Source organism: Micrasema longulum, unplaced genomic scaffold, assembly GCF_059751315.1.
Source record: "Micrasema longulum isolate JH-2025_06_02 unplaced genomic scaffold, ASM5975131v1 h1tg000097l, whole genome shotgun sequence".
NCBI classification, from domain to species: Eukaryota; Metazoa; Arthropoda; class Insecta; order Trichoptera; family Brachycentridae; genus Micrasema; species Micrasema longulum.
The window spans coordinates 476949-503280 of NW_028277303.1; the positions used below are offsets into that span (position 1 = coordinate 476949).

The window sequence follows — 26332 nt, forward strand, 5'->3', positions numbered from 1 at the left end:
CTACCTTAGTTTAAAAAAAGCTTGAATGTTTTATGTACCTTTGTTTATTAAACTAGAACATGGGAATAATCTTAGAACTAGTTACAAACATGAGAGAAAGAAAAATACTTACAGATCTAGGTCCTTAACTAATGCAGTTCGTAATTGTCACCCTTCACTAATATCTTAATTCTAACACAATGGTAATTTCACTTATGTGGAGAGATGACGGATGGTGGTCCGGATGCTTTCGGATGCGTTCGGACAAACACATGCTGGGCGATGTCCTGGGTGGAGATCTGCCATGGATGGATCCTTGGGCGGCTCTGGGGATTCGGTCCCGTGACGATGATGACGACGATAGCTAGCTGGAAGACTGGCCGGTCGTGGTTTGGGCACACGCGCTGGCGGTGCAGGAAACTGGCGTTCCTTTGGAGGACCATGGATGTCCTGGATGCGGAGGGACCTTTGCGGCTGGAAGGCAGCCTCCGATGACCCTCGTGGAGTAGTCGGATTCCACGAGGTTTGCTACGTAGCACTGGCTACCCTGTACACTCACTGCACTTAAACTCCCTAACTTCGACTTCCACGCTGCATCGTCTCCACGATCGAGGGTACGATCGCGTAGACCCAACTCACTTTCCCGACTCTCGACCAACTCTTGACCGACTGTCCTTCCCGGCTGTTTTCCGACTCGTTTTATATATATATTAAATAAGGAGATCTCTTCTTTTCCCTTTCACTTATTGCCTAAAAATCATTGTCTCTTTTCCACACTTATGCATAAATACCTCGTCATATTTAAACTAAAATATTATGTTCTGCATATAATTTCTTATAAAATTAAATTATAATGAACTAAGATTAGATGTATTTATTATTAAATACGTTTAAAACTAATTGATTAAAAATAAACATACACAAAACACAGAAAATTAAATCATTAAACTAATTTATATTTATGAAGATTAGAAAGGAATAATGAATTAATAATTTATAAATAATCCGCCTCTTAGTGTAGTGGTTGGCGCGTTTACCTACCATACTTGAGGTCCTAGGTTCGATTCCTGGCAAGGCGGATGTAAAATATTGATTTATAAATTTAATTCTACGCTGCAATGTTTTTATAGTTCCTTGACTGGAACCTGAAGCGTAAACTGACCATCTTGCCTTCATACATATTATAAAAAAATCACTGATACGTTGCAATTGGCGCACTGGTGCAGTGTCTTATGTACCACGGCCGTAGATTAAGAAATGATGGCGCAAAAGTTTATTTGAGTTTTAAGTTTATATGTGGCAAGTTAAAATAATCGGCGCGCGTACGAATGAAGATGTATGAAATTTGAAAAAGCAAGGTTTGTATGTATTGCTAAAGAATTAATTGCGCGTTTTATTTTGTTATTTTTAAATGAATTGGTAAGTTTTTAAAATATAAATATTATTTTAATGGCCATCGGTTTGCGATTTATTATTCAAAAAAAGTTATGTTTTCCCTAGCGGAAAACATGGGTCGATATTTATTGTTAAAGTTATTGTTTTCAATAGAAAGGGTTTTGGAATTCCAGGTAATTTACCGCTTGGTCATTTGAATTTAACCTGAGGTATCGAATCCTAATTGACATTAAAAATAGACGAAATATTTATAAATACCTAGTAACGGCTCAGATAAATATGGATTTATTTTAATGTATTTATTTGTAAAGGCGGTAATTAAAATGGCGTTCTTTTAAGAATGGGCTAGCATGAACTAAAAGGTTATTATTGTCAAAGTGCTTGCTGAGAAACCCTAGATTAAAAAAACAATAGAATGTATTGGAAAGTTATTTTTAAATTCGCATTGAAATATTTTAAAATATCGTCGCGTTTTTTCCCAACAAAGGTTAATTTTATAATTTAAAACGGAAATACCTGTTTATTTTACGAGGACAAAAGGTTTTAATGCCTGAATATTTTAGGCAGGTATGTATAGATTGTATCAACTTCAGTGTTTTATTCAAGTATGAAATAGATTATCACGATAATAAGAGCATTTAAAACTTCAAAACGGGAAAAATTGGACTCCAGTGTTTTCTGAAATTATGTACACATTGAAGAAATTAACAAACACGTTTGAAATACCCTACGGAGGGGGGCTTTCAACCACACAATGTTTTGTCCAAATATCACATTGCGTTGATTTCAAACGCTACATTGAGCGATGATCGATTTTGAACGCAGCCTTTCTCCAACAATGTAGGCAAGTACAGGTAGTAATAATAATAATATTTGACAAGTCAAACGTCAGTGTCAGATTAAATATTTTTGTTTTCTCATGGATTGATTGCTTTATTATTATTCAAGTTAACTAGTTAGCATTTCTAAAATGGAGAAGAAATTCGAAATAGAATCGAAATTGGAAAAGGTGAAACGAATTACTTTATTTTTTATCGAATATTTCGCCTTTACAATGGACTGGGAAATTTGCTTTCTTTCATTCATTTCTAATTAACCATGTTTTATTTACTGATTATTTTTACTGTCAATCCAGCAGTGTAATGAAATATTCATAATTGTAACTTGCAAATGATTACTATTGAGATGACTATGAAATATAAAACTAAATTTATTCCAGGAAATGTCAAATTTAAACCTTTTGAAAGAAAGAGTCAACAAGAGCTCTCAATTAACTGGGTCGATTGTTGGGATTCTGGATTCTTTTGAACATCGATTAGCGAAACTTGAACAAACCATTCTGCCAGTTTATAATGACACTGCGCATTTACAACGAAAACAACAAAGTATCCTTTGAACTTAAAACTAAAACAATAAACAATTCTTTAGAAAATGCAACATATATAGTATCAGGAGTCCATATTCATATACCATCGAAGAAGACAAAATTTTAAATTGTAATGAAAAAGTTGCACCTAACTTTACTTTGAATTGATCAACCTATAGCGGTAATCTCTCTCAGTAATAATTCGCTAGAAGCCCCTTAGCTCTATTGTTTGTCCATATGGGCGACTTTATTAGCCAGTAGCGTATTATTACTCTAAGGGTAAACCAGTTACGTATTTATTGTAATAAATTTTTATGCACATTTATATTCTCTTGAGCCTTTTATAATAATTACTACCTCAAGACAAGATCTGGTCTATCTTACTGATTGTTTAAATCTAGAAAGACTTACACCTTTTACCATGCGACACAATCGGGACATTGGTGCCTGCAAGCCATAGTTTGCATTATGCTGATCAAGGAATAACACATTATTATTTTGCAACCGGCGATCGGAGCATTGAATGCCACTCGTTTCAGTATCGATGGTACATCAATTGATCCATTTATTAAATTAAATATAAATATAGAGTTAATGTTATTTCTACGTTTTATGTGGATTCAGGCTGCACTGATGAAGCAGAATAATAACAAAAACTATTCCATAACACACTCACATTTATTGTTTGTAGGTTAGCAAATAAATAAAAAAATCTCACATTTCTTGTGGAGTAGTGGTTAGTGTGTTAGGCTACAACTAAATATAAAATAATAAACTAATTATTAAAATATATCGCAATTGGTGTAGATTACTACACTAATTATACCACGCAGAACTGCACTATTAACTGCGGATACAATTAGAAAGAATATTCTTCATTAATTTGGTGTTATTTAAAACAAAATATTCAGTAAAAGTGCAAAATTCAATAACAATTAACTATTAAGTACGTTGATATTGTTTTTGTTAAATTTTCATGGATACCTATAGCCACTTGACTGGGCCATAGTTTCGAATGTACAAATTATAACAACAAATACTTTATTCTATTACACAAGAAAAGAAAATAATTTAATTATTTTTTTAATGAGTACCTACATTATTCCGGTGTCAAAATATATTTCCTGTTAACTGTTGATAATATTCAGATCTTGAGAGAACTTTACAGTCACTGGATCATGTAATCAGTTATTATTTCGTGGCCCATGAAGTTTCTGATATTGTGAATGCTGGTCCATCTGGAGATAACCTCAACACTTTTCTGCAGGTGAGTTTTTAAAGTTTAAGTTAACCTTAGTTTGTATCAAAACTCTGCGGCTGTATTCAGTGCATTGTGCAACTGTTTTGATAACTCCCAAATTTATGATATTTTAAATGAAAAAGTTTAAAATTTGATTTTATAAATGTTGATCGATACGTACATTTTTATGTTGCGGCATAAAATGTTGTATTTACAGCTGCCCTGTGATTTAGAAAAAAGTTTTTTTTTCTATTAAATACTTGTAAAAAGCTTAGTAAGTAATATTATTTATTATAAAAAAAATTAATCAGATTATTTTACAAATAAAACCTTAAATTGTCTATTAAAACTGACAATTGTTGTTAATATTGAATCTCGGTTATCTGATACTTAAATGATATAAAACAATATATTTAGCTTTGTTTACATAAATGCTATTACCGCTCAAAAATATGCCAATTTTATAGTCACGAGAGTTTCTTGCAGTGGAAAGCTAAACATTTCCATTTAAAAAAAAAAGTTCCAATACAGACATGGCTTTTTCTATTGGTTTCATATGTTAGTACATATTATGTATATTTCATTTCATTTATTCACATTTTTCTCTTTCAAACTATAATTAATAATAAAAATAATGTGACCTCACTGGGGTTACCCTTGCCGAGGACACTTAACAATATACTTTTTTGAAATGTTTTTACATTTGAGAATAAACAAAGAAGACTAACTTAATAAACAGAGATAATTAATAAAATATTCACAGTTTTAAAAACTAGGTATATATGTACATCTATATTTTTTACATTACAAAACGCACAATGAAAATAACAAAAACCTAACTTAAGCTATACACTTGTGGAGCAGTTGATATATTTATTTTTGAATAGTAAAAAAAACTTTGGAATTTCTTGTAGGTTAATTGAATTTAAACTCACTTTACTTTTAATCTGCAATAGATTTCTTATACAAGATATACTCGTCATATTCATAATAATCAAATTTTATTACAGACTATGAATAAACTTTCTGAAGCACAAATATATTTCAATAAAAATAACCCGCAGAGTGTCGAATTAGAAAATGTTGTAAGTAATCCTTTACATATATCCATTTTTATTTAATAATAAAAATTATTATAGATGCGATTAAATAAAATGTTCTTGTTGACAGAATACTTTGTACTTCACTGGTGCTGCTAAATTGGAAAGTGAACTAAAAGATCTTTTAATGAAACACAGTAAACCTCTCCTGCCCATTATATTATTAGATCTCATTGCCTTGGAAGAAGGTGAGACTCTTTTATAAAATTACAAAAATATCCGCTTTTTGGTATTTTTATTTTTTTCTTTAGGAATATTAACTGCCTATTTTACACGCATGCTAACTTTAAAAACAGGTAACATACAAAAAATAGTTCTTAATAATTATGTACATAATCATCAAATTGTTTTACAGGATGATGTTTGGAAAGTATTATTCTCTGTTTTAAACAAAAAATACAATTTAAGAATTTTCAAACAAAAAATGTATAGTGGTATAAAAAATTGCATGTTGTATTTTTAAGATTCCAGTGTTGAGAGTGCCCCTCCAAGTTTGGGAGTTCCCATAGCGGCATTGGAAGACTTGCGATCCATGTGCCAATGGCTTAATAATGCAGGAAGGAATTCTTACACTTCACTTATTGGTTCTGTAAGGAGCGGAGTAGTGTATAAGTCCCTTACTGCTCTCAAAGAGCACCAGAGGACTAATAGTTTGGGAAGCATGCAGCGCTCTTATTTAACACATTCACCAATGCCTGTTAGTATAATGAAAATTATATAAAATTAAACCTTTGGGGTATTAAACAAAACTTACTATGCTTATTTAATATCTTCCTTATACATATGTAGTTTAAAATATTAAAACAACATTTTATTGTATAAGGAACTATTTAAAAAAAAAAATATGCAAAGATATACATACATACATGTCAATACTATTATTGAGTAATAACAAAATTCTCAATGCGTAACACTTGTTATTGTATATATTTTTGAAGATATAATCTTTGGAATATAGCAAATAGTGGAAAATAAGATAATCATACTTCATTTCGTAAACAAAACGACATATTATGCATACTAGAATTTAGGTCACCATGTTATGAAAAATAATTCAGAGGTTTTGTATGCTCTGCAGCACTCAAAATTATTTAAGGATTTATAATTATATTGTGTACTTTGCTTTCAGAGAACAAAATTAGTACATCGTACAGAAAGTACCGCCAGGAAAACTTCAAGCCGTATACATAAAGCGTAAGTTTTTAATTTTTAATATATTTGCTGTTTAACAGAATTAATACATACCACATTAATACGAAACATTGGAATGAAACAACAAAAAAAATATGTATCAAATTAATACATGTTTTTGTGTATCTTATTATTTTCAAGCCTTGAAAAGCGAGCAAACAAAATGTTTTTAAAAGCCTCGCAGACTCTGGAACATTCTACGGGACTTACTTTGGGCCCGAGGAGAAGTACATCACATATGGGTAATGAATTTTTGTTTCAGTTTATTAGTTTTTTTTAAATCATAAAGCAATATAGTTAATTGACTATATTGTAAACTTTTAGAAGGTGACGATTGGACTGGTGGTGCGGAACAGGACATGGAGCAGTATTTAGAGTTGGTGATGGGTTTACATCGTCTTATGAAAGCAGAACAAATGCTTCTAGTCGGTTTGGTACCACTGGCTCAGCAGCACACTGTTTTTGAAAGCATTGTGAGAGATGCATTGGACCTTGTCGTGCAAGATGGAGAGGTATATAACACATTATAAGATATATACATTAACAGATTTCTTGAGGAGAAAATATGAAGGCCTAGACATTTAGACAACTTATGACCAGCTTTCGCCTGGTTTAATAATCACTACACTGTATTCAGAATTCTCACTATAAAATTGAACACCTAAATTTTTTGTTAAGGAATTTCCCACATGCGAGTTTCTACCACCATTTGTTGAATATTTATCGAGTATGTAATTAAGAACAGTGCAAAAACGGGTCCAAATGAATCCAACAATTATGTCTAAAAAAAAAGATTTGGATGTTTTTTTTATTATATGATAAAATGTAAATATTCAACCTGATACATTATTATATGTATATCCAGTAGTCAGATAGCAGAAGGGACCGTTTGTAATTTTTTCTGTTTTTTATTTTTCAAAAGTTTTAATAAATATTTCAGTAAATACACATAGATAAAAATAAAAACATCATCATTTAGAATGATAATTTATTATTGAAAAGCAACACTAAAATATTTTAGTTTCTGGATTAAAGTCTTGAAATTGAGTTTTATTTCAGCACTCCTGAGCATTTTTGAAAGTTACAGATGGTCCTTTCTGCCATCTAACTACCGATATATTATATCATGTTACCATTTCAACTCCAAAAGATTGGCATTCTAAGTATTTGGAGCTGATATGGTTTTTCAAATTATTAGATATTAATTTTATTTGTTTAGTGACGGCTCATCAACAACATTTCAAAATAAATTTTGGTTTCAAATTTCAGAATATTGCAACAAGAGCAAAAAAATGTATGAGTCGTCATGACTTTGGATCAGTCTTGATAGTGTTCCCTATATTAAAGCAATTACTAGCTTTGAAACCAGAATTTGAACGCACTGTAGAACATTGTGATATCAATGTTAAATCCAAATTTACATCAATCTTGACGACACTTCATACTACTGTAAGTAATTCTGCTATTTTTTGAAAAGTATGTTTTTTAAAAAAAATATGCCTTTTAATATATGTACTTTCTAATGGTTTAATGCTGAATATGTTAAATTATATAGAACACAAAATAAATGCATTCTCAAAAATGGGAAATATTTTTTTTATTCATTATAATAAGACATCCCAGTGAGGACACATTAGAGTAAATTTCAACATTTTGATTTCAGGGTGTCAAGGCTCTTGAAGATTTTATTGATGGGGTGAAGTCTGACAATAGAGATTTACCAGTAGATGGAACCGTTCACGAATTAACTACTAATGTTCTTGTTTTTCTTGATCAACTTTTGGATTATGCTGATACCATTGGTTTGTATTTTTGACACACTTGATTTAAAAATAAAATAGTATAGTTTACTAACCCTGGCTTAGTTTATAAAACTGACATGAATAATGTATTTCATTAGCTCGCCTTCACATAATAAGTTAACGAGATCAATGATGTAGCAGTGCATATTTGAACATGGAGGAGTGTAGCTTTAAAAAGCTAGTGTGCTTAGAATATATTTAATTTTTAGGTGGTGTTTTATCACAAGAAATGGTATATGGAAATTCATTAGCATTGTTACCTTGTTACACACAAATTGCTTCAAATAAAGAGGCCAAATCGAGAGCCCTTTTAGCTATTTATGTTCGTAAGTATAATAAATATTAATGTTTTATCTTTTATATTATACATTACTACTACTACCATCACGCCATTTCCCCGTAGGGGTAGGCAGAGAGAATGGACCGCCACACACGTCTATCCTGGCATACAATCCTATATTATACATGATCTCTTTATACTACTTACTTTATTTTATTTTTACAGGAAAAGTTTTAGTGCAGTTAAACTTAACTCTACGCAGTAAAAGTGAACAATACAGTGATTCTGCGATCCGTGCTCTGTTCCGGCTTAATAACAACCACTATCTACTAATGGTATACATTTTTCAATTGTATTTTAGAATATTTAATTTGAAGTACAATAATGGTTTATATAACATTTTAGGGATTGCAAAGGTCACAGTTATTGGAAGTATTAACTCTATCAGAACCAAACTGTGAACAAAATTATCGGGAAATGATTCAAGAACATAAAACTAGCTACTTACAGAGGTATGCCCATTTTTTTAGATTATGACAAAAAATATTATAAAATTGACGACAAATAATAATGAACACTATGTTTTTTGAGAACAAAAGTTAATATTAAGAATTTCAAATGTATAAGTTTTGGATATTTAGTATAATTCAGTGGTGTCCAACTGGTAGTTCGCGGGTGCCTGGTAGCTCGCGACCTATATTTTAGGCGCCCGCAAACAAAAAGATGGACAGAGAATACTTAATATCGAATTACAAAGTTTATGTTGTAATTTTTGACACTTGAAAATACATACATGTGTTTTATCAATAAAGCGAAAGTCGAGCTGCAAATAATTACACTCCGTAATGATATTGCACTAAAAAGTACTACTAACGAAAACGATGCAGTTTTTAAGATCATGAACCCAATTGAATATAAAAACATACTCAACTGTGCACTAATTGTGTTTTTTGGGTCAACCTATTCATGTGAACAGGCTTTCTCCCAATTAAAAATAATAAAAACCAAATACAGCAACATGTTGACTGACGAGCATGTAAAAAAACAACATGATTTTAGCATGCACATCAGAGCAACCGGATTTGAGAAAGTTATCTGAAAATGTAAATAGCCAAATATCACATTAAATTTATTTTTTCCATATGTTTTCTGTATATAAAACGAATGTGCTTTATTATGAAGTTTCTTTTATTTTACCTAACTGTATAAATTTATTTCATTCATAATATTAAGTATATTCATAAATATCAGATAGTAGAATACATAATGTAAAAATAGTAAAATGAGCCTTGAGCAGTTAATATTGAAGTTAAACTAGGCGGTGCCCGCGAAGTTGGCAATGGTTTCAAAGTAGCTCTTGGTGCAAATTCGGTTGGACAACACTGGTATAATCCATCATAAGGTATAAATGATAAAATAATGTATTACTAGAAAAAACAAAAAATAGATACCAATTTTTTTTGGTATGCTAGTTTAAGTGTCAAAGTATATCTACAACCGGGTTGCCGACCCGTGGCTGGTTCCACAGACTCACTTATAATAGTGAGTTGTTTGCAACTCTTTGAAAATGGCCCCCCAAGGATGAAACTTTTTTTTTTCTGGGGATTATTTTTGAAACTTTGTTTTTTAATATGATGAATTTGTTTAAATTTTCTTGGTTTGATAGGATAATGTGCTGCTACGGTAGTTGGTGTGTGGTTTGGTGATTGTGTTGTAAATGATTTTGCATGAATCCTTATCAACAAATCTTCTGGTTCTTCCCAATATAATCTTTTTCCTTATCATCTTAGAAATGAAAGTTTCAAGAGTGTATAGCTTAGAAATATTGATGATTAATATATAGTTTAATGATAATTAGATTGAAGTTAAATATTAGGACATTCATATGTTATATAATGTTTGTACTGCCAAATAAAATAAAATAAATGTAATAGATATCATATTATCCATTAGTGTTAAGTGTACGATTTCCAACTAATAAAAATATTTATTTTTAGTTGGAACAAGTTGTTATCTTATATAACCGTCGGAGATGAAGAAATATCTTCTGGCAAATTAAAAGACAAAGATCGTGCTGCAATAAAAGAAAAGTTTTCTGTGAGTCGTACATTCAATATTTTATTATTAAGTTCAACAAAACTGTATCCTTAGGACTCAGTGTGTCGATAATTTTCATATTTCCCATAGTTATTTAATTTTTATTTCAGGCATTCAATAAAGAAATGGAAGAATGTGCAAAGGTTCAAAGAAAGTATTCAATTCCTGATCTGGAGCTGAGAGAATCATTAAAGAGAGATAATAAAGAACTCTTATTACCAAAATACAATTTATTTTACGAAACTTACGCCAATGTATCATTCTCGAAAAATCCTGAGAAATATTTAAAATATAATTCAACACAAATTGCCGCACTGCTTGACAGATTCTTTGATGTGGCTGCATAAACAAGTGTATCACAAAATATACATAGCATTGTGTAGTTAAATGACTTGGAATATTACAAGTCCACTTCTTTCACTGTGTTCTTCTTTTTCTTTTTTTTCTTGTTCTTTTTATTTTTTACTATAGCTGAAAAAGAAAACATGTATGTAACAAATGTGAAAGCTTTATTTTTAAATGATATGTATAATAATTTGTCATCATACAACAAAAATTGATCAATTGAAATTGTCAAAATTGGTAAAAAAAAAGATGTATTTTCTGCTGAAATTTTTGATTTTACAGTTGGTCAAAATTGATTTTACGATAACATTAATATGAACCACTCATTATAGCTTTTAAATAAATATAATATACTAAATATTTTTGCATTATATTTATTTAATATTTTGACTATGTAAATCTGATTTATTCCATTTTTAAGTATACTGAAAAGAAGAATTAGCAAGAGAATAAAGGAAATATATCCACAGTTTATAGTACCTATATTGAAGAAAATCAGAAAATCAGTTGCAAATTTTATATTAAACATTCACAAATTTAATTTTCTTCTTTGTTTATTGGCTTTTTCGCCTCCTTAATGGGAGTGTTCCAGCCAGTGTTAAGTTTTGGATCAATTTACACATGTGTTAGTACTATGTAAAAGTTAGTGTGTTAGTATTTAATACTAAGTAGACTACACTTTTTACATAAATTCAATTTGAAACAAGTGCAAATACATATTATAATATGTTTTGTCTTATCAGATTTCGTCTTTTGGTTGAAATGGTCATAATTACTGTATTTTTTAATATATTGATTAGCTTACAATTCCCACTACACATTTCATATTACAAAACAAACAAACCATCACGACGTTTCACCGTAAAGGTAGGCAGGGAGGATAGAATGCCACATCGCTCTATACAGACCTCGCTTTCTCTACATTCATACATCTCATGCACGCACGCCGATTATTCCTACTCTTGACATGTCCATCTTCAAGTATTTGATGGACTTGATCGTGCCATGTCTTTCTCGGTCTTCCCCGTTTTCTGCATCCATCAACATTCGCATCGTAGATCCTTATAGCCGTTCTTTTGCTGTCCATTCGCTCTACATGTCCAAACCAATGTAGCAAACAAACAATTCATACATAATATACATACACAATGTTTCAGAGCAAGATCAATAAAATGTAGAAGGATATTTTGCTTGTGAACATAAAAAATCATTTGTTTAGTTTAGTAGAAACACATCTTTAATTTCAAGCAGGATATAATGATGAAAACAGGAGTTAAAGTGCCAGTTTTAGGTAGAAGGATGCATGCAAAGCAAATAAAATAAATACTGTTGACAAGTTTTGCCAATTTTGAATTCTTTTCTGATATTATGACGAGGAAGGTTACTTAATTTTTTATTTATTTATATAAATTCAATTACTTTTTATACCCCGCTTATCTTTGATTAGTGATGTTGCACCTGGTGTGAACATACAAGGTAGCAAATTATTGTTCATTAAATTAGGTGTTACTACAGATGCATCTATAGGAACCCACGATGCGGTCTGATTTAATTGAACTTCTGATGGGTTGATGTTGAAATATTTTTGCAAATCCAGCCCGTTGACACAACTGTAAAAGAAAATAAAAAAGTTTTTTCAGAAACACAATTATCATAGAAAAACAGTTCATGTTAATGTATGTACTAAATTAAATAAATACGGTAGTTTTTAAATATCTGTTGGGTTGAAATCCCATGGAAGTATCACATACTCCGATTAGAGGTTTGAGACTCACTCTGCTACTTAATTAATAATATTAATACATTTATTTTAATTCGAATCTACTGATTTATAAACATTTTTCTATGGCAAAGTTATTTATAACTAGTTTAAAATGGCCCTAAAATTAAGTTATTTGGATAACTTTGAATAATTTTTTTAATACATATTTTTTAAACGAATAACCCGCTAAGTCTTTATTTTAGAGGCTTGTGAGCAAAAGGGGAAGAAGATATGGATGAAAGTTATGATAAATACATCACAACACCCAGACCAATTGAGAAAAAATATTTAAATCATAAATATTTATAATAAAAAAAATAAAAAAAGAATGCGTCCAATTACTAGTTATGTAATGTTTTTTACCTTTCAAGAATGTTTTGGTAGAGTACAGCGAAGGCTCCATGTTTGTCTGAATGACTAAGTAAATACATCCCTGGACGTATTTTAGCTAAACACGAGAAAATATTAAAAAAACAACCCAAAGCCATTTTAGGTTTCCAGACTGGTTGCTTGGTTATTTCTGCAGCAAATGATTGGAAAGAAAATTCTTCAATCATCATTACTTCACAAGTATGTTTTATAACCTTCACTGAAAGAAATATTATACATTAATTGAAATAAAATTTTAAAGGGTTTGTAAGAAAAATTATGTTATAAGTAAGTCTTTTAAGAAAGAGAGTGTTTGCATTTGTCGTCAGTCCAATTGAAGGTTGGATGGATATTTTCATCCGGTAACTAAAGTACACGACAAGACAAGTTGTCAGTATAACACCCAGTATTTTAAATTTATTTTAAACAATTCTGTAACATGTAAATTACTAACATGATATATACTGTGTTTGTGTAAATTTTATATGAAATAATTTTTACTCTTATTTTTAATTTTCTGAAGAAGTATTTTTCCTTATAAGACACAAAAACGAAATGGACTGAGTTTCCATTGTTATTTGGTTTCTATCACCTCTGATTACTTGATTTCAGCAAATTACCTCTGATTAATTTAGAGTTTGGAATAAATTGTAAAGAAGTCCATTGCGATGCTGCCTCTGAAGGAGTGATACACTCACTCCCATACTCTGTTTGGTACTCTATTTTTGGTTCCAATAATATCTTCTGCAGATCTTCCTCAGTCACCTGAAATATTGTGTGCAGATTGATTGTCCAGTTCATTAGTAAGACAAGTCCAAAAAGGATTAAGTTAGTGTGTAGTTTTATGTAAAATATTACTGTCTGATTTTATTTAACCATTCAAATATTATGTACTTCTTTTCTAATTATCTTTAAACTTGTTGTTTAGAGATGTGTTACTAATGAACTAGACAATTCAAATACATTGTTCTTTTCTTTGTTATTCGCACCTGCTATTTCTGATAGTGAAACATGAACTACCTTATTTAGACTATGTTTTTTTTCAAGCAAGAACCAAACAATTAAATCAGTTTCTCGCAGTAATATTCATACGTACATCTACTAAATTAAAGTAATTTGATATGTTGATTGTATTTTAAACCAATCATCTCCTATTTCCCTATCCCCAAGGTACTGCAATTAAAACAGCAATTGTAATGTTATGATTTTTATTGTAATTTTTTTACATTTAACTTGTGAAATATCAAAGAGAAAAATAACTTTCCTACTTATTGAACATACTTTTTATGCACTACACCAGTGGTCGGCAAACTCATTAGTCAAAAGAGCAAAATATCAGCATTACGACGATTAAGATTTCTTTTGAGAGACAAATTTCTTTTTGTTAAACTGTTTCCTCTTCAAAGCCAACGAACCTTATTATGCAGTGAAGATCTCCGTATTTACTCTCTATTATTGAGTAATCATTCATAAAATTAGCAATGCAAAGGAGATTTAACAACAATTGTGTTGACAATCTTGATCACCAAATCCATAACATTTGAAATTTTTCGCCTCTTGATAAATGATGCAATGGTAAAAAATCATCCCGTGATTAATTTTTGTTTCGAAAATAAAAAAAAAACCGTTCTCACTTCAGTCATAATTTAAGCTCCAAATGTTGAAATTGAAATAATTTCATAAAGTTTAATATGACGCTTCTCCATGCATTGGATTACAGTATTTGCAATATCCTCAATAACTCAAAAGGCAATAGTCCTAGAAGTTCTTCTATAGACTAAATAATTTGAACAAAAAGTGGAACTTGGGCTGACCCGCGGTTTGCCTACCACTGCACTACACCATGAGGCCAACAAAATTATATTAATAGAAAATTATAAATATTTTAAATACTTACTTGGTATCCATCAGCTTTACTGCATACAATAAAATGGATATCTTTGACTGCTGTTTTACTAAGCTGACTTTCTTGCTGGGATTGACCAATTTTCCAAAGTGAATAGGAAAATTCACTTCCCTCTAGATAAAAATAATCCCATAAAAAAACAAGGAAAAACTATCTTCCTAGCCAGAATTTTTACTTATTTATTTAAAAAAATATTAGAGAAATGTGAAACTATTTCTGGTGTTTACATCATATTTTTTATCGGTAAAATATTAAATTCCTGACAGTTTAGTAGATACAAAAATTGTACGAAATGTTAATTCGGGAGTCATCAATACTTTAAGTTACATTTGTACTAATAATCTGTTAAATAGAGCAAAATAATTTTAAGGTTAAAGTTTCCAAATATTACAGCACTATTCCAGTAAGAGTTAATTACTGAATACATAGTGTCATACTGTTAACTGTATATAATACATTTATATTTTTATCTTACCATTTGGCAAAGGGTTTGGTTTGTTAGTTGTTGATTTTAATATTTCCGTGATCATTTCATTATTTTCTTCATTGATTTCTAATTTATATAAATTTTTACCACATGTGCATTTGTTTGTCATCGGATTTTTTTTATTTTTAGTTTTAGGACTCAATATGCCATCAGATTTTGGTGATACGTTGTTTAACGATGATTCGCTACACTTGCGCGCCATGCCCCTAGTAGTAACACCTAAAATAATTCATTTGACAATTTTACAACTAATACTATAAATAAATAAACACATACATAGTAGTGTTCAAAGTATAAAATATCTTGGAATAATTGTAGACCAGTATTTGAGATGGAATGAACAAATTGAAACTATAACTGCAAAAATTAAGCGCTTAATACATTTTTTCATCCCACTTAGAAATATACTTAAAGTCCCGGACTTGAAACACCTATACCATGCACTGGCAAATTCTGTGTTGACTTACGGTCTAATTGGTTGGGGAGCTTGCACAAAAACCGCCCTTGAACCTGTAGCAATTGCACAGAAATCTTTAATCCGAGTCATCTTAAAAAAAACATTTCGCTATCCAAGTGACTTGCTCTTCAAAGAATTCAGAGTACTGAATATTATTCAACAGTATATATTGAGAACGGTAGTGGTTACACACATAAAGAGAGACATTTACCCAAGCGTCAACCACAACCATAATACAAGATACTCTAATAGGGATCTGATACTAAGTGAAGGGGTCAACACTGTTCTGGCATCGAGACAACACTATAACGTAGGCAAAAAGGTCCATAACCTTTTGCCAGAATCGTGGAAAGACGGGAGTGTTGTCAAGTTACGGAAGGTGTTGACCTCGCTCTTTCATGACATTGGTCGTAGGGAGTCAGAAAAGTTGATGCATGCCACGGATTGGAGAACCTTACTGGATGTCAAAAATAAAATATAAAAAAATAAGGAATAATTTAAAAAATATATATTTATAGATGACAACCATGAAGTTTCGCATAAATAAATTGTCTATGTTTTTATGAATGTATGTACGTGTATGCGCATGGGTGTATGTACGTGTGTGTGTATGTACATGTGTATATATGTGTATATTTATATATACATGTGTGTATATATGTGTATGTCTGTATGTATATGAATCAAAATGTGTATCCGAATAAGTTTATATTTTGTTTGTCTGTGCTCTATATTAATTTGTTAAGTATTGTTAATATATTAAAATGTAATTGCCTAGCTTGGAACGGGGTATGTACCCTTGTTAGCTGGGCAAAGTGAATATGGAATTGTATTTTGATAAAGAGTGTGAATAAATAAATAAAATAAAAAATATATCATGAACATACATAAATAGGTTTGGCAAAATAGATTTAAATATTAGAAATAAGCGTAATCATTAGCATATCATCATCATCAGCCCTCTCTTGTGCAACGGCGAACACAGGCCTCCCCCTTAAGAGGATAAGCGGTGTCAGAGAAATTTGATGAATAGATTTTTAAACATAGTCTTTCTGTCACTCTCGCAGATGTCTCCCCGATATTGTGCGAAAAAGACAACTGCACGTCAGACTGATTATACCTAACTAAAATCGATGTTTTATTATCCCATTTTCCGCACCTCAAAACTGAACCGATTTTGTTTTTTTTTTAATTTGAGAAAGTGTTAAAATGAGTTCTCTGTGTTGTACTTTTTCTGTTTTTCAAAATTCATATCATATTTGTATACCGTATTTTCGAAGACGGCAGATAAAACTGGGCACTTTTTTGGGTTTGTGGATGGTCCCAGCTCCCATAAAAAACAATTTTTAAAAAAGCAAAATCAAAGAGACACGCTAATCTATAGTGAAAAAAAAACACTATACTGCCATAATCCAGGGAAAAAAGTCAGACTGTCTTTACAATTAAATCTTCACATTAGCATATATTATTGATTTATAGTGCATACATTTTATGGCTGTTGAAAAATGTGAAATACATAATTTTTTGTTTTCATTAAGAAGTTCGCATTTAAAAAAACTTAAGCGAGTAATAAATTAAAAAAGAATGGTTATTTATGGATATTGTAATGAATTTTTTACCTCTTATGTCGATCTTTGACAGTGGTTCACAATCCTCAACTATAACTAAAGAATTTTCTTCTTCATCGCCACTGGATATGTAATCCATGTCTATTGAACTAGAAACGTCAGGATTCTTGAAGTTTTTGGCGAATGCCATGCAGTCACTACAGTACTCGGAAACCTCAGTTCTACAAATAATTTATCAAACTTAGTCAACCATAGTTCAATAGTTTAAACCTTCATCTTTCTTTAAATTTGAATGCATATTATGAAATTTACATACAGTAGATTTAAACACTTGACTATAAATCTTCATAAAATTATATTTGTAACATCTGTTTTTTTAAATTAAATACATTGACAACCATCGCTCTCACTTTTTTATAATATAAGATTTTGACTGGTGAACAATTCTAAATTAAAAGTGATCAAAACTTTTAAAACGTATTTTACTTATAATTTATTATTTTTGTATTACAATTTTTGTAAAAAGTTCTTTGAACCATTGATGAATAAATAAATAAATAATAATTTTATTTATACATAAGTATTCCATTCAATTATATTCTTTTACATGGTCATACTCTCGAGACAGCAGTCCTTCACTTATCTCGGCATCCTGCATTTCTAAGAGCTGTCACAAACGAAATGCCTGTTGCAGTTTTTATCTGGTCTGACCAGCGCATAGGAGACCTCCCTCGTCCTCTTCTTCCCTCTATGCTGCCAACCACAACAAGCTTCTCCGGGCAATCTTCCGCTCTTCTTGCGAGGTGACCAAAATATCGGAGAACTCTTCTGAGGCATATGGTCGAGAGTCTGTCCATCAGCTTCAGTTCCTGAAGAATGTAGGCGTTGGTGTGTCTGGCTGTCCAAGGTATTTTTGGCATATGGCTCCAGCACCACATTTCAATAGTATATATCATGTTGCATTCTTTTGCCCTAATTATCCATGTTTCCGCCCCGTATAAAAAAATTGAAGTTTTGACCAATCTAATTTTCGATGCTTTCAATATACCTCTGTCCTTCCATATATTTTCCAAATTTGACATTGTACTTTTTGTCATCCCAGCTCTTTTTTATTTTATTTTAGGCTCGCAACTCGGGTCTGTTAAAAAAGGTCCGTTATCCAAAACCGAGGTAATTAAATTCATGGAGAATCTCAACGTTAGTTAAAGTATTTGTCCTGGTTAGTCAGTGATTACCAATAAGTATTTTGGTTTTTGCTTTGTTAATCTCCAGATCCATTTTCTTGCTTTTTTACGAAACTTTTGATAGCAGTTCAGCCATTTCAATTTCTGATGTAGCAATCAGTGTTGTATCATTGGCATATCTCAGATTAGATAAAAAGTTTTTCATCTATTTTTACCCCACCATTCCAGTTTGCATTGTTTGCAAGTGCTCTTCAGTTAAATAAATATATTTTGTTATTAAATATTTCTTGCAAGACTTTAAAAAATAGCACTGAGAAGTAGTAAATACTTAAACATCAAATCTGCATGTATAGCTTGTTATAATTTATAGTTAAAAAACTTATATTTAAATAGGTTAGTAAAAAAAATCTTACGTTTCATTGATATTCTGATCCTTATTTTTGAGGAGACACTTATGTAAAACTATTTTGCCACACCAATTGATCTTATCACGACTAGATAAACACCGAGGTGGTAAAGCGTGATCTATATAAGCAATTGTGTGTATAAACTTTTTACCTTTTGGATCTAAAACAGAAACCACTATATTATAATCATCATATAATTACTACCTTATACTGCAAAGATTATTTTAGAAATAAAGTTGTGCCAAAGTGAGGGATAAAAACATTAATGAAATACTTATATCATTTTTGTAAAATTATTAGATTGTCAATGAAAAAAATAGGAAGACAAGTTATACTTATCAATGATTCAAAACGACTTTGAAATTGATTAAAATATAGTAATTAAGAATGAAAGTTGGCAAAATTTAATGTAAATTCCTTGAGACAAGATTTGATTCAGTACATATTTTAATTTCCAACTTGATTTAAAGGGATTGTGTTGGTTAAACCTGTAAGAGAGTATTCCTTGACTGTTACTGGGAGGTTCCATGACCGAGAAAATGGTGGAATATTATTAGCCAAATGTTTCAGGCTACTTGCAGATATAACAATACTTGCATTATTATCTATGGCAAATTTTTCACATTCTTCATCCGTTATATCTGTAAAATAAAATAATAATAAACAGTACACGATAAAATACGTATACAGCAGTAAATTTTACAAAGAAATATTTTTATAATTTATCCTATTCTTCTCTTCTCCCAGGATTCTAATACAGATTCCTTTTTTGTATTTAGAACTGCAGCATATTAAAAAATATAATAATACCTATTTTTGAGATGCGTAAAGGATTCTTTTCCAATATTCTGTCATACATTAATGGCAATGAAAATGGTGATTTTAAATTTGGAATATTTATAATTCTGTCCATTTTAGTCTGAAAAAATAAAAAATCATTGCATTCATAAATTCAACAAAAAAGTGTGTTAATTAATGCAACATTTTCTAAGCATTGACTTTTTAATTAAATATTTTCTTTGTCTCATTTCACTTTCAAACAAACGGTTCATTCATTCTGTATTAAGAATCTAAATAAATGATTAGATTCAAAGAACTAAAATCTCATCATTCTTTTAATGGTTTTTTATGTATAAAATTGCTATTCTGTATAAAAAATAAAAATTTTATACGAAAATTATTAGTTGAATTAATTCAAATATAATCTCATAATTTTCAAACAGTTTTGCCATTTTAAGGATAGTTGATTGATGCCTTTGCTTTTGATATAAAAGTTCTGTTGGCTTTGGAGAAAAATATTTTCCCTTGTAAAAAGTTATTCAAATTTCTAAAAAAATTACTATCAGTAAGACTCGGCGAGTAAGGTGGATAACGGAGAGTCTCCAGCTTCAGCTCTTGCAGCTTAGAGACCGTCTGCAATGAAGCATGCAGCTGGGCATTGTCGTGAAGTAGCAGTGGCGATGAATTTGCCAGCTTTGGTTGCTATTTTACGAGCTTTTTCATCATTGACAATAAGCGTCTGTAGTTACAGTTGAGCCAGATCTCATGAAACTGTAGTGTATAACACAGACACGGGACTACCATACCATTACTATAGGCTTCGTTTGGGTGATGTTTAGTTTTGAGTATTGTTTGGCTGGAGCTCCTTTATCCAACCACTTCGATGAAAGTTTACATATGTAGTACAATATTCATTTTTAATCCCAAGTAACGATCCGACTTATCGATCTGAGAATTATCTAGTTATTATGTCGGTTCAGCAAAGCAATGTAGGCATCAATTAAGCTTGCCACTGGTGTTTATTCAGCTCATAGGGTACTTACTACTCAATTTTCTCTACTTTTCCAACATCATGTAAATGACTTGATACTGTTTTGTCAGTTATGTTGAAAGCTGCTGCTGGCTCAGTTGTAGTTTAAGATGGGTCCGCTATCACTATCGCATTCAATTCCTCATCTTCAACCTTAGTTTTTTACAGGGTTCATTTTTGAGGTCAAAACATCTCAAACGGAAGCAATCAAACCAAAATCGTGCAGTGTTTAGCACATACACATCATTGATGTTGCTTGCCATTTGCCCCGCATTAATATCGCAATAGAACTCATAAAAAAAGTGAATTTTCAACGTATCCATAATTCAATTTATGAAAATATCTGAGCAATAACACAAGATAAATGGCCAACAGCATAGAATTAAGAATAGTCCAGAAACCACATACGCACATCAAACAGAAGGCGACTAAACTACTCACAAATTGAGTATGATTTGAGGTGATTTTCACAAAAATGGCGCTATATAAATTATCCAACTATATATAAATGAGTAGGTTTACGTTTTGACCCATTAGTTTCTTTGTAGACGTCGCTCAGTACGCAACTCCTGATTTGAATTCAACTATGCCGTGTTGTGTCATTTTAAAGTGGAGAAGTACTGCTAGGATCTTAAAGAAACAGGATGGTATCACATTTAGCAAACGAATTATTAGCAAATGAATGTTTAAGTAGTAAATGCATTACTTAAAAATGGAATTATTTTTCCATCTGTCAGATTGTCGAAGAAACAAAACACAAATATGATTCTACGCTCCTTCTGGACTATTTTTAATTCTATTGCCAACAGAAAAAAAAAAACATTTGAATTTGGAATTCCTATGTAAACTAAAGTTACCCATGTTCAAATGGGCCAGTTGGTAAAAAAAAATAAATTTCATAGTAAAGGACCATATTATTAATATGTGTAGTCATTCATACTAAAATACAATTTTGAAGTATTCAGAACTGATTATTAAAAACTAATTAAACGTCATTCAAACTTATATGGCTATCAGAGTCTCGTGTATGCAGTTAGTAACATATTTATAATGTAACATTTACTTACCTCATTTTTGAGCCTTTTTATTTCAAAAATCTCAATTGGGTTGACATCATTTGTATAAACAAGAGGAAGCATTGTAATCATCTGATAATAGGGAGGATACTTATTAATGTCTAGAATTTTCTTACTCCACAATTCTTCTATAAACTTTTCTTGACCAGATGCCATACCAACTAGTCTTCCACAAAGCTTAGTTTTCCAAAGACTACTAAGATATTCAGCAAAAAGCTTTTGTTCCTCTTTTATTTTTGGGTGGAGCACCTTCACATCATGTGAAATAAGATAATATAATAAGTATTGCAAATTGACAAATACTGAGTGAAAAAAAGCATATTTATGGAGTAGAAGATAATATCATCGGGTTTCTGGCACAAGTTGGTAACTAACAATTCACTAATTGTGACATATTGCGCTTTTAAAGTGAAAAGCTCATCCCAAATCAACAATTGAAATAAAACAACAGAAACAAGCAGAATATTACAAAACATTATTTTTTGTATTTATAAAATACGACATATTTTTTTAACTTTCTGAACAAAGATTATTTTATGCCAGTTATGAATCAATATCATTTTTTGAGAATTTGGAGTTACCGATTTGTGCCAGAAACCTGAGGATATAAGACAAAAACAAACTACTTTTGATAATTATTATGAAAATAAAACTTTGTTATCAGTGTTACACAATTTTATTCTTTTACAAGAACACAACTATAGTTTCGGGAGAGCACTCCTCCCATCGACGGGTGATATAAAACTAATATAATAAACACAGAATATTGTTCACAATGTCATCGAATCTAAACAAAAAATAAACAGATTAATCAGTGAAACTTAGAGCAGGGGGTTTTTATTCTTATCTAAGGTGTTGGCATATGAATGGATGGTTATCTTAAGTACAGATATGAAAACATGGACAAAACATTAAGTCGAATTTATTTCTTAAAATTTAGCACATAAGTGGAAGTTGCAATAATCCACTTATGTGCTAAATTTTAAGAAATAAATTCGACTTAATGTTTTGTCCATGTTTTCATATCTGTATTTAAGATAACCATCCATTCATATGCCAACACCTTAGATAAGAATAAAAACCCCCTGCTCTAAGTTTCACTGATTAATCTGTTTATTTTTTGTTTAGATTCGATGACATTGTGAACAATATTCTGTGTTTATTATATTAGTTTTATATCACCCGTCGATGGGAGGAGTGCTCTCCCGAAACTATAGTTGTGTTCTTGTAAAAGAATAAAATTGTGTAACACTGATAACAAAGTTTTATTTTCATAATAATTTATAATGAAGTGTTACGAAGTGAATGCCGATTCAATTAAAAATACTTTTGATAATATTCATGTTTCTTGTACATATTTCTTGATAACTCCTTATACTAAATGAAATAATTAATGAGTTTGATATAAATATCAATAAAATTTCTGGGTTAAGCTTTACTATTTTATTCTATTTGACCAAAGCGCACTTAAGCAAAAGCGCTCCTTGGTAAAATAAAACAAAATAATAAATAGGGCAAACCCGGGGAAAACTGACAGGGGGCATACTGGCACGTAGCTAATGTATTGAACCCCCTCTTCTAAATCTTGCCAACAATAGTCAGCAATTTTGTTAAATCAAATTGTACAAAATATACTTGCTGGCATATAAAAGCTTCGATCGGCAGACGTCAGGTGTTTTAATATATTTTTTTGGGTATTATTCATAACTGAGCTGCAGTGGGTGAGTGTTCTTAATATTTTTAAAACTTCAATTGAAAATATTGGGCTTAGTAGCCCTTTGGTAAATTTAATGTCGGTTTGGCCCATCGAACAAGACAAACGGACACTACTTTCAAATTTTATATAAATTATATTTTAAGTTGGATTGATTAATTAATTGTATTAAAGGAATCTTGACACATTTTTCTTCGTTTTAAACTCAGTGGTTTTTTTTCTTTGTTAATAGAGTATCAAACTAAGCCAGAAAAAAATATTTATATCTTTATGTAGACATTGTATTATCATCGTTATGTTTTTTAAAAGTTTTGTAATTACTCCGCCCGTGATGTCACAAGTTCTCGTCGGTGAGTTGTGCTGACATTTAAAAGTAAAGGGGTACCGTAAAAATACACTAAACATTGAAAATAATAGCTACCTGAAACCGTAAATCTATCACAACACAACAATGCTGTAATTGATTGGTTGATTCTAAAGAACTTGTTACGTAGTTCATTTTTATTAAAACCATTAAAATGGTTTTTTTCATACATTATTGAGAAACTCCACTGTACAATTAAAGGCTCTAATTTTTACAGTGTGTAAGAAAACATTTTTTATATCCAATTTCCCATAGCACTGAACTTCCTCATTATAAACAAATTCAAAAAAATTGCTTTATGGTGTTGGTATGCCCCAGGGTTACTATTATTGATCGAATCAGCATTTTTACTTAACTGAGAAAATTTATTGATATTTATATCAAAATCCTTAAATGATTGTTGTTCTAGTCACAAACTATGAAAATAAAAATTGTAAAAACATGTAAATTTAAATATTTTAAAAATGAATGAAATATTTACATGAACCTTACATTATAGAGCTTTATTTCTTGCTCGGTAATTTCCACCTGTGGCATTGATATACAACTCTTGTTAAAAAATCGCACAACTTTAATGCAAGTTTCATGTTCTTCGGGAGTAAGAGACGATTTCTTCGGAAACAATGGTATTTGATGGATTCCTGGTACATAGTTCAATTTGTTTTTCTGTAAATGTAGAATTAAAAATACATAAATATCTGCCTACCCCTACGGAGAAATGGCATGATGGTAGTAGGAGCAGTAAATATTTTATAAAAATCTTTTTTAGTGAATTATTTTTAACAGATTTTTAGAAATTGATTGAGAAAACTATGTTAGAAACAAATTGTAATATATTTTTTATATGAGGTTATTAGATCATTACAAATATTCATATTTATAGGGATTGTAATGTATCATATGTTTAGGGAGGCATAGAAAGAGACTGTTAAAAATTGTGTGATAATTGTGGATTCTTTAATACTTCTACATAATACATGAAGGTACTGAGAAATAGTTGGTCCATACTAACACTAGAGAGGGAGGGACAGGGAATCTTAAATATTGTGAGAATATTTAAAAGGAATTGGATTGATACAGGCTGATATAATACGAAAAATAAAACAACTCGACTCACATATGAAGTGCTGTTTTTCTTGTCTATGAACTTAAGGGTTTTTTTAAGGAAATTCTCATTATCTTTAGTTGGATCTGCGGTGGAGTCGTTTTCCTGGAAATCTTCAATGAAGGGATTCGTAAAAACATTGTTTATAATACGAAACGTAGCAGATTGGTGAAACGAATTGGAATCATTTATGAATGTATTTCCATCTGGAACATCGCAAAGCCTGGAAATAAACATTCTTTTAAAAATTCATATCGTACGGCGCCCTAAGCACAAAAAAATATGCCGCCGAGACGTAGGAATATAAATTTAACAAATAAAAAAACGAACACATGTACGAACAAGATAAAATGTTCTGAATAAAATGGTAAACAACGGTGTCATAGGCTATAAAAAGGTGGAAAAGCTCTGTGATTGTAAGTAAATATTAAAAAGTATGTTACCAATTTATGCTATTAATTTCCTCCATTTATAAAACATTAATTAATTAATACAATATTACAAAGAACGAGAAAAATATGTTGGTTTTAACTAATTCAATTGATTTGAAATCAGTGAAATCCGAATATTTAAATTTTAGATAACTGACAGATGACAGCTATAGTAGATGACAGATTTTACCAGAGATTGGTTTTGCATTTTATGTTTTATTTTTATGTTATTTTGTAAACTTGCCAAACACAAGAGCTAGACTCTTTTTTGGCAAGTATAACCTTAAGTGTTCCATTTTTCTACCGAATGTATTGTTTATTTATGATAATAAAGGTTAAAAAAATAAAAAAATAATAATAATAAAAAAAATAATAAAATTAGATTTTAAATTTTAATGAACAAAATAACCGTAATCGTGAGCACGTAATAAACTTGATCAAAAATCAAAACACCCAACTCCAAAATATAGTTACGATTTTGAAATATTATGTGTTTGAAAAGTAAGCTTTGGTGATAATCGAAATTTTAAAACTGAATAAAACGGTCACTGAACCGTAAAAACTCGAAATGGGTGCCCTTATTTAAAATGAAGGCTGATTGTATTATCAACGAGAAATATGTTATAAAATAACTTTTTTGGAATGTCTAAAGGACTAACTGATTGGGAAAATGCTTAACCATTGAGAAAATTAATTGAATAAAAAACAGCTTTCAAATAAGTTTACAATATTGATATTCAAAAAACAAACCATCGCGCCGTTCCCCGTATAAAAGAAAAATAATTAAATTTAGATATATGTATGGGTCTCTTTTATTCTACATTCATGTATCTCAGGCACGCAAGCCGATTATATAATAAATTATGCCAAATAAATAAGCGAGCTTAAAAAAAATAT

General features: G+C 30.5%; 2 protein-coding genes across 3 annotated transcripts; one reads left to right on the forward strand and one right to left on the reverse strand.

Moving 5' to 3' along the window:
- Window positions 1–2224: 2224 nt before the first annotated feature.
- On the forward strand, window positions 2225–11153 carry Exo70 (exocyst complex component 7). The gene is made up of 16 exons (XM_088236151.1): window positions 2225–2383; window positions 2594–2759; window positions 3889–4007; window positions 4991–5065; window positions 5151–5268; window positions 5545–5777; window positions 6210–6274; window positions 6413–6513; window positions 6596–6783; window positions 7541–7720; window positions 7935–8073; window positions 8283–8399; window positions 8579–8688; window positions 8759–8865; window positions 10351–10450; window positions 10561–11153. The coding sequence occupies exons 1-16, from the start codon at window positions 2345–2347 to the stop codon at window positions 10795–10797; spliced, it is 2094 nt and encodes a 697-aa protein (XP_088092277.1). The 5' UTR covers window positions 2225–2344; the 3' UTR covers window positions 10798–11153.
- Window positions 10561–25631, reverse strand: LOC148284674 (uncharacterized). Of its 2 annotated transcripts, none has more exons than XM_088236139.1 (14): window positions 25448–25631; window positions 25017–25227; window positions 24392–24565; window positions 21813–22070; window positions 19746–19854; window positions 19424–19576; window positions 18942–19095; window positions 17396–17565; window positions 15407–15538; window positions 14824–14945; window positions 13547–13691; window positions 12921–13146; window positions 12215–12405; window positions 10561–10921 (listed from the first exon to the last, which is right to left on the reverse strand). In XM_088236139.1, the coding sequence occupies exons 1-14, from the start codon at window positions 25471–25473 to the stop codon at window positions 10851–10853; spliced, it is 2142 nt and encodes a 713-aa protein (XP_088092265.1). In that variant the 5' UTR covers window positions 25474–25631; the 3' UTR covers window positions 10561–10850. The 2 variants fall into 2 exon arrangements, with proteins under 2 accessions (XP_088092265.1, XP_088092258.1); XM_088236132.1 differs by having other exon boundaries at window positions 10663–10921; window positions 15308–15538.
- Between the last annotated feature and the right edge of the window lie 701 nt (window positions 25632–26332).

Coding starts and splice junctions, on each gene's coding strand:
- Exo70 (XM_088236151.1), top strand. CDS start 2,345: ATGGAGAAGAAATTCGAAATAGAATCGAAATTGGAAAAG. Junction 7,721..7,934: donor TGACGACACTTCATACTACT/GTAAGTAATTCT, acceptor TTTTGATTTCAG/GGTGTCAAGGCTCTTGAAGA. Junction 8,689..8,758: donor ACAACCACTATCTACTAATG/GTATACATTTTT, acceptor ATAACATTTTAG/GGATTGCAAAGGTCACAGTT.
- LOC148284674 (XM_088236132.1), bottom strand. CDS start 25,473: ATGGAGGAAATTAATAGCATAAATTG. Junction 19,855..21,812: donor TAAAAAGGCTCAAAAATGAG/GTAAGTAAATGT, acceptor TTATTTTTTCAG/ACTAAAATGGACAGAATTAT. Junction 19,096..19,423: donor CAAGGAATACTCTCTTACAG/GTTTAACCAACA, acceptor TTTCTGTTTTAG/ATCCAAAAGGTAAAAAGTTT.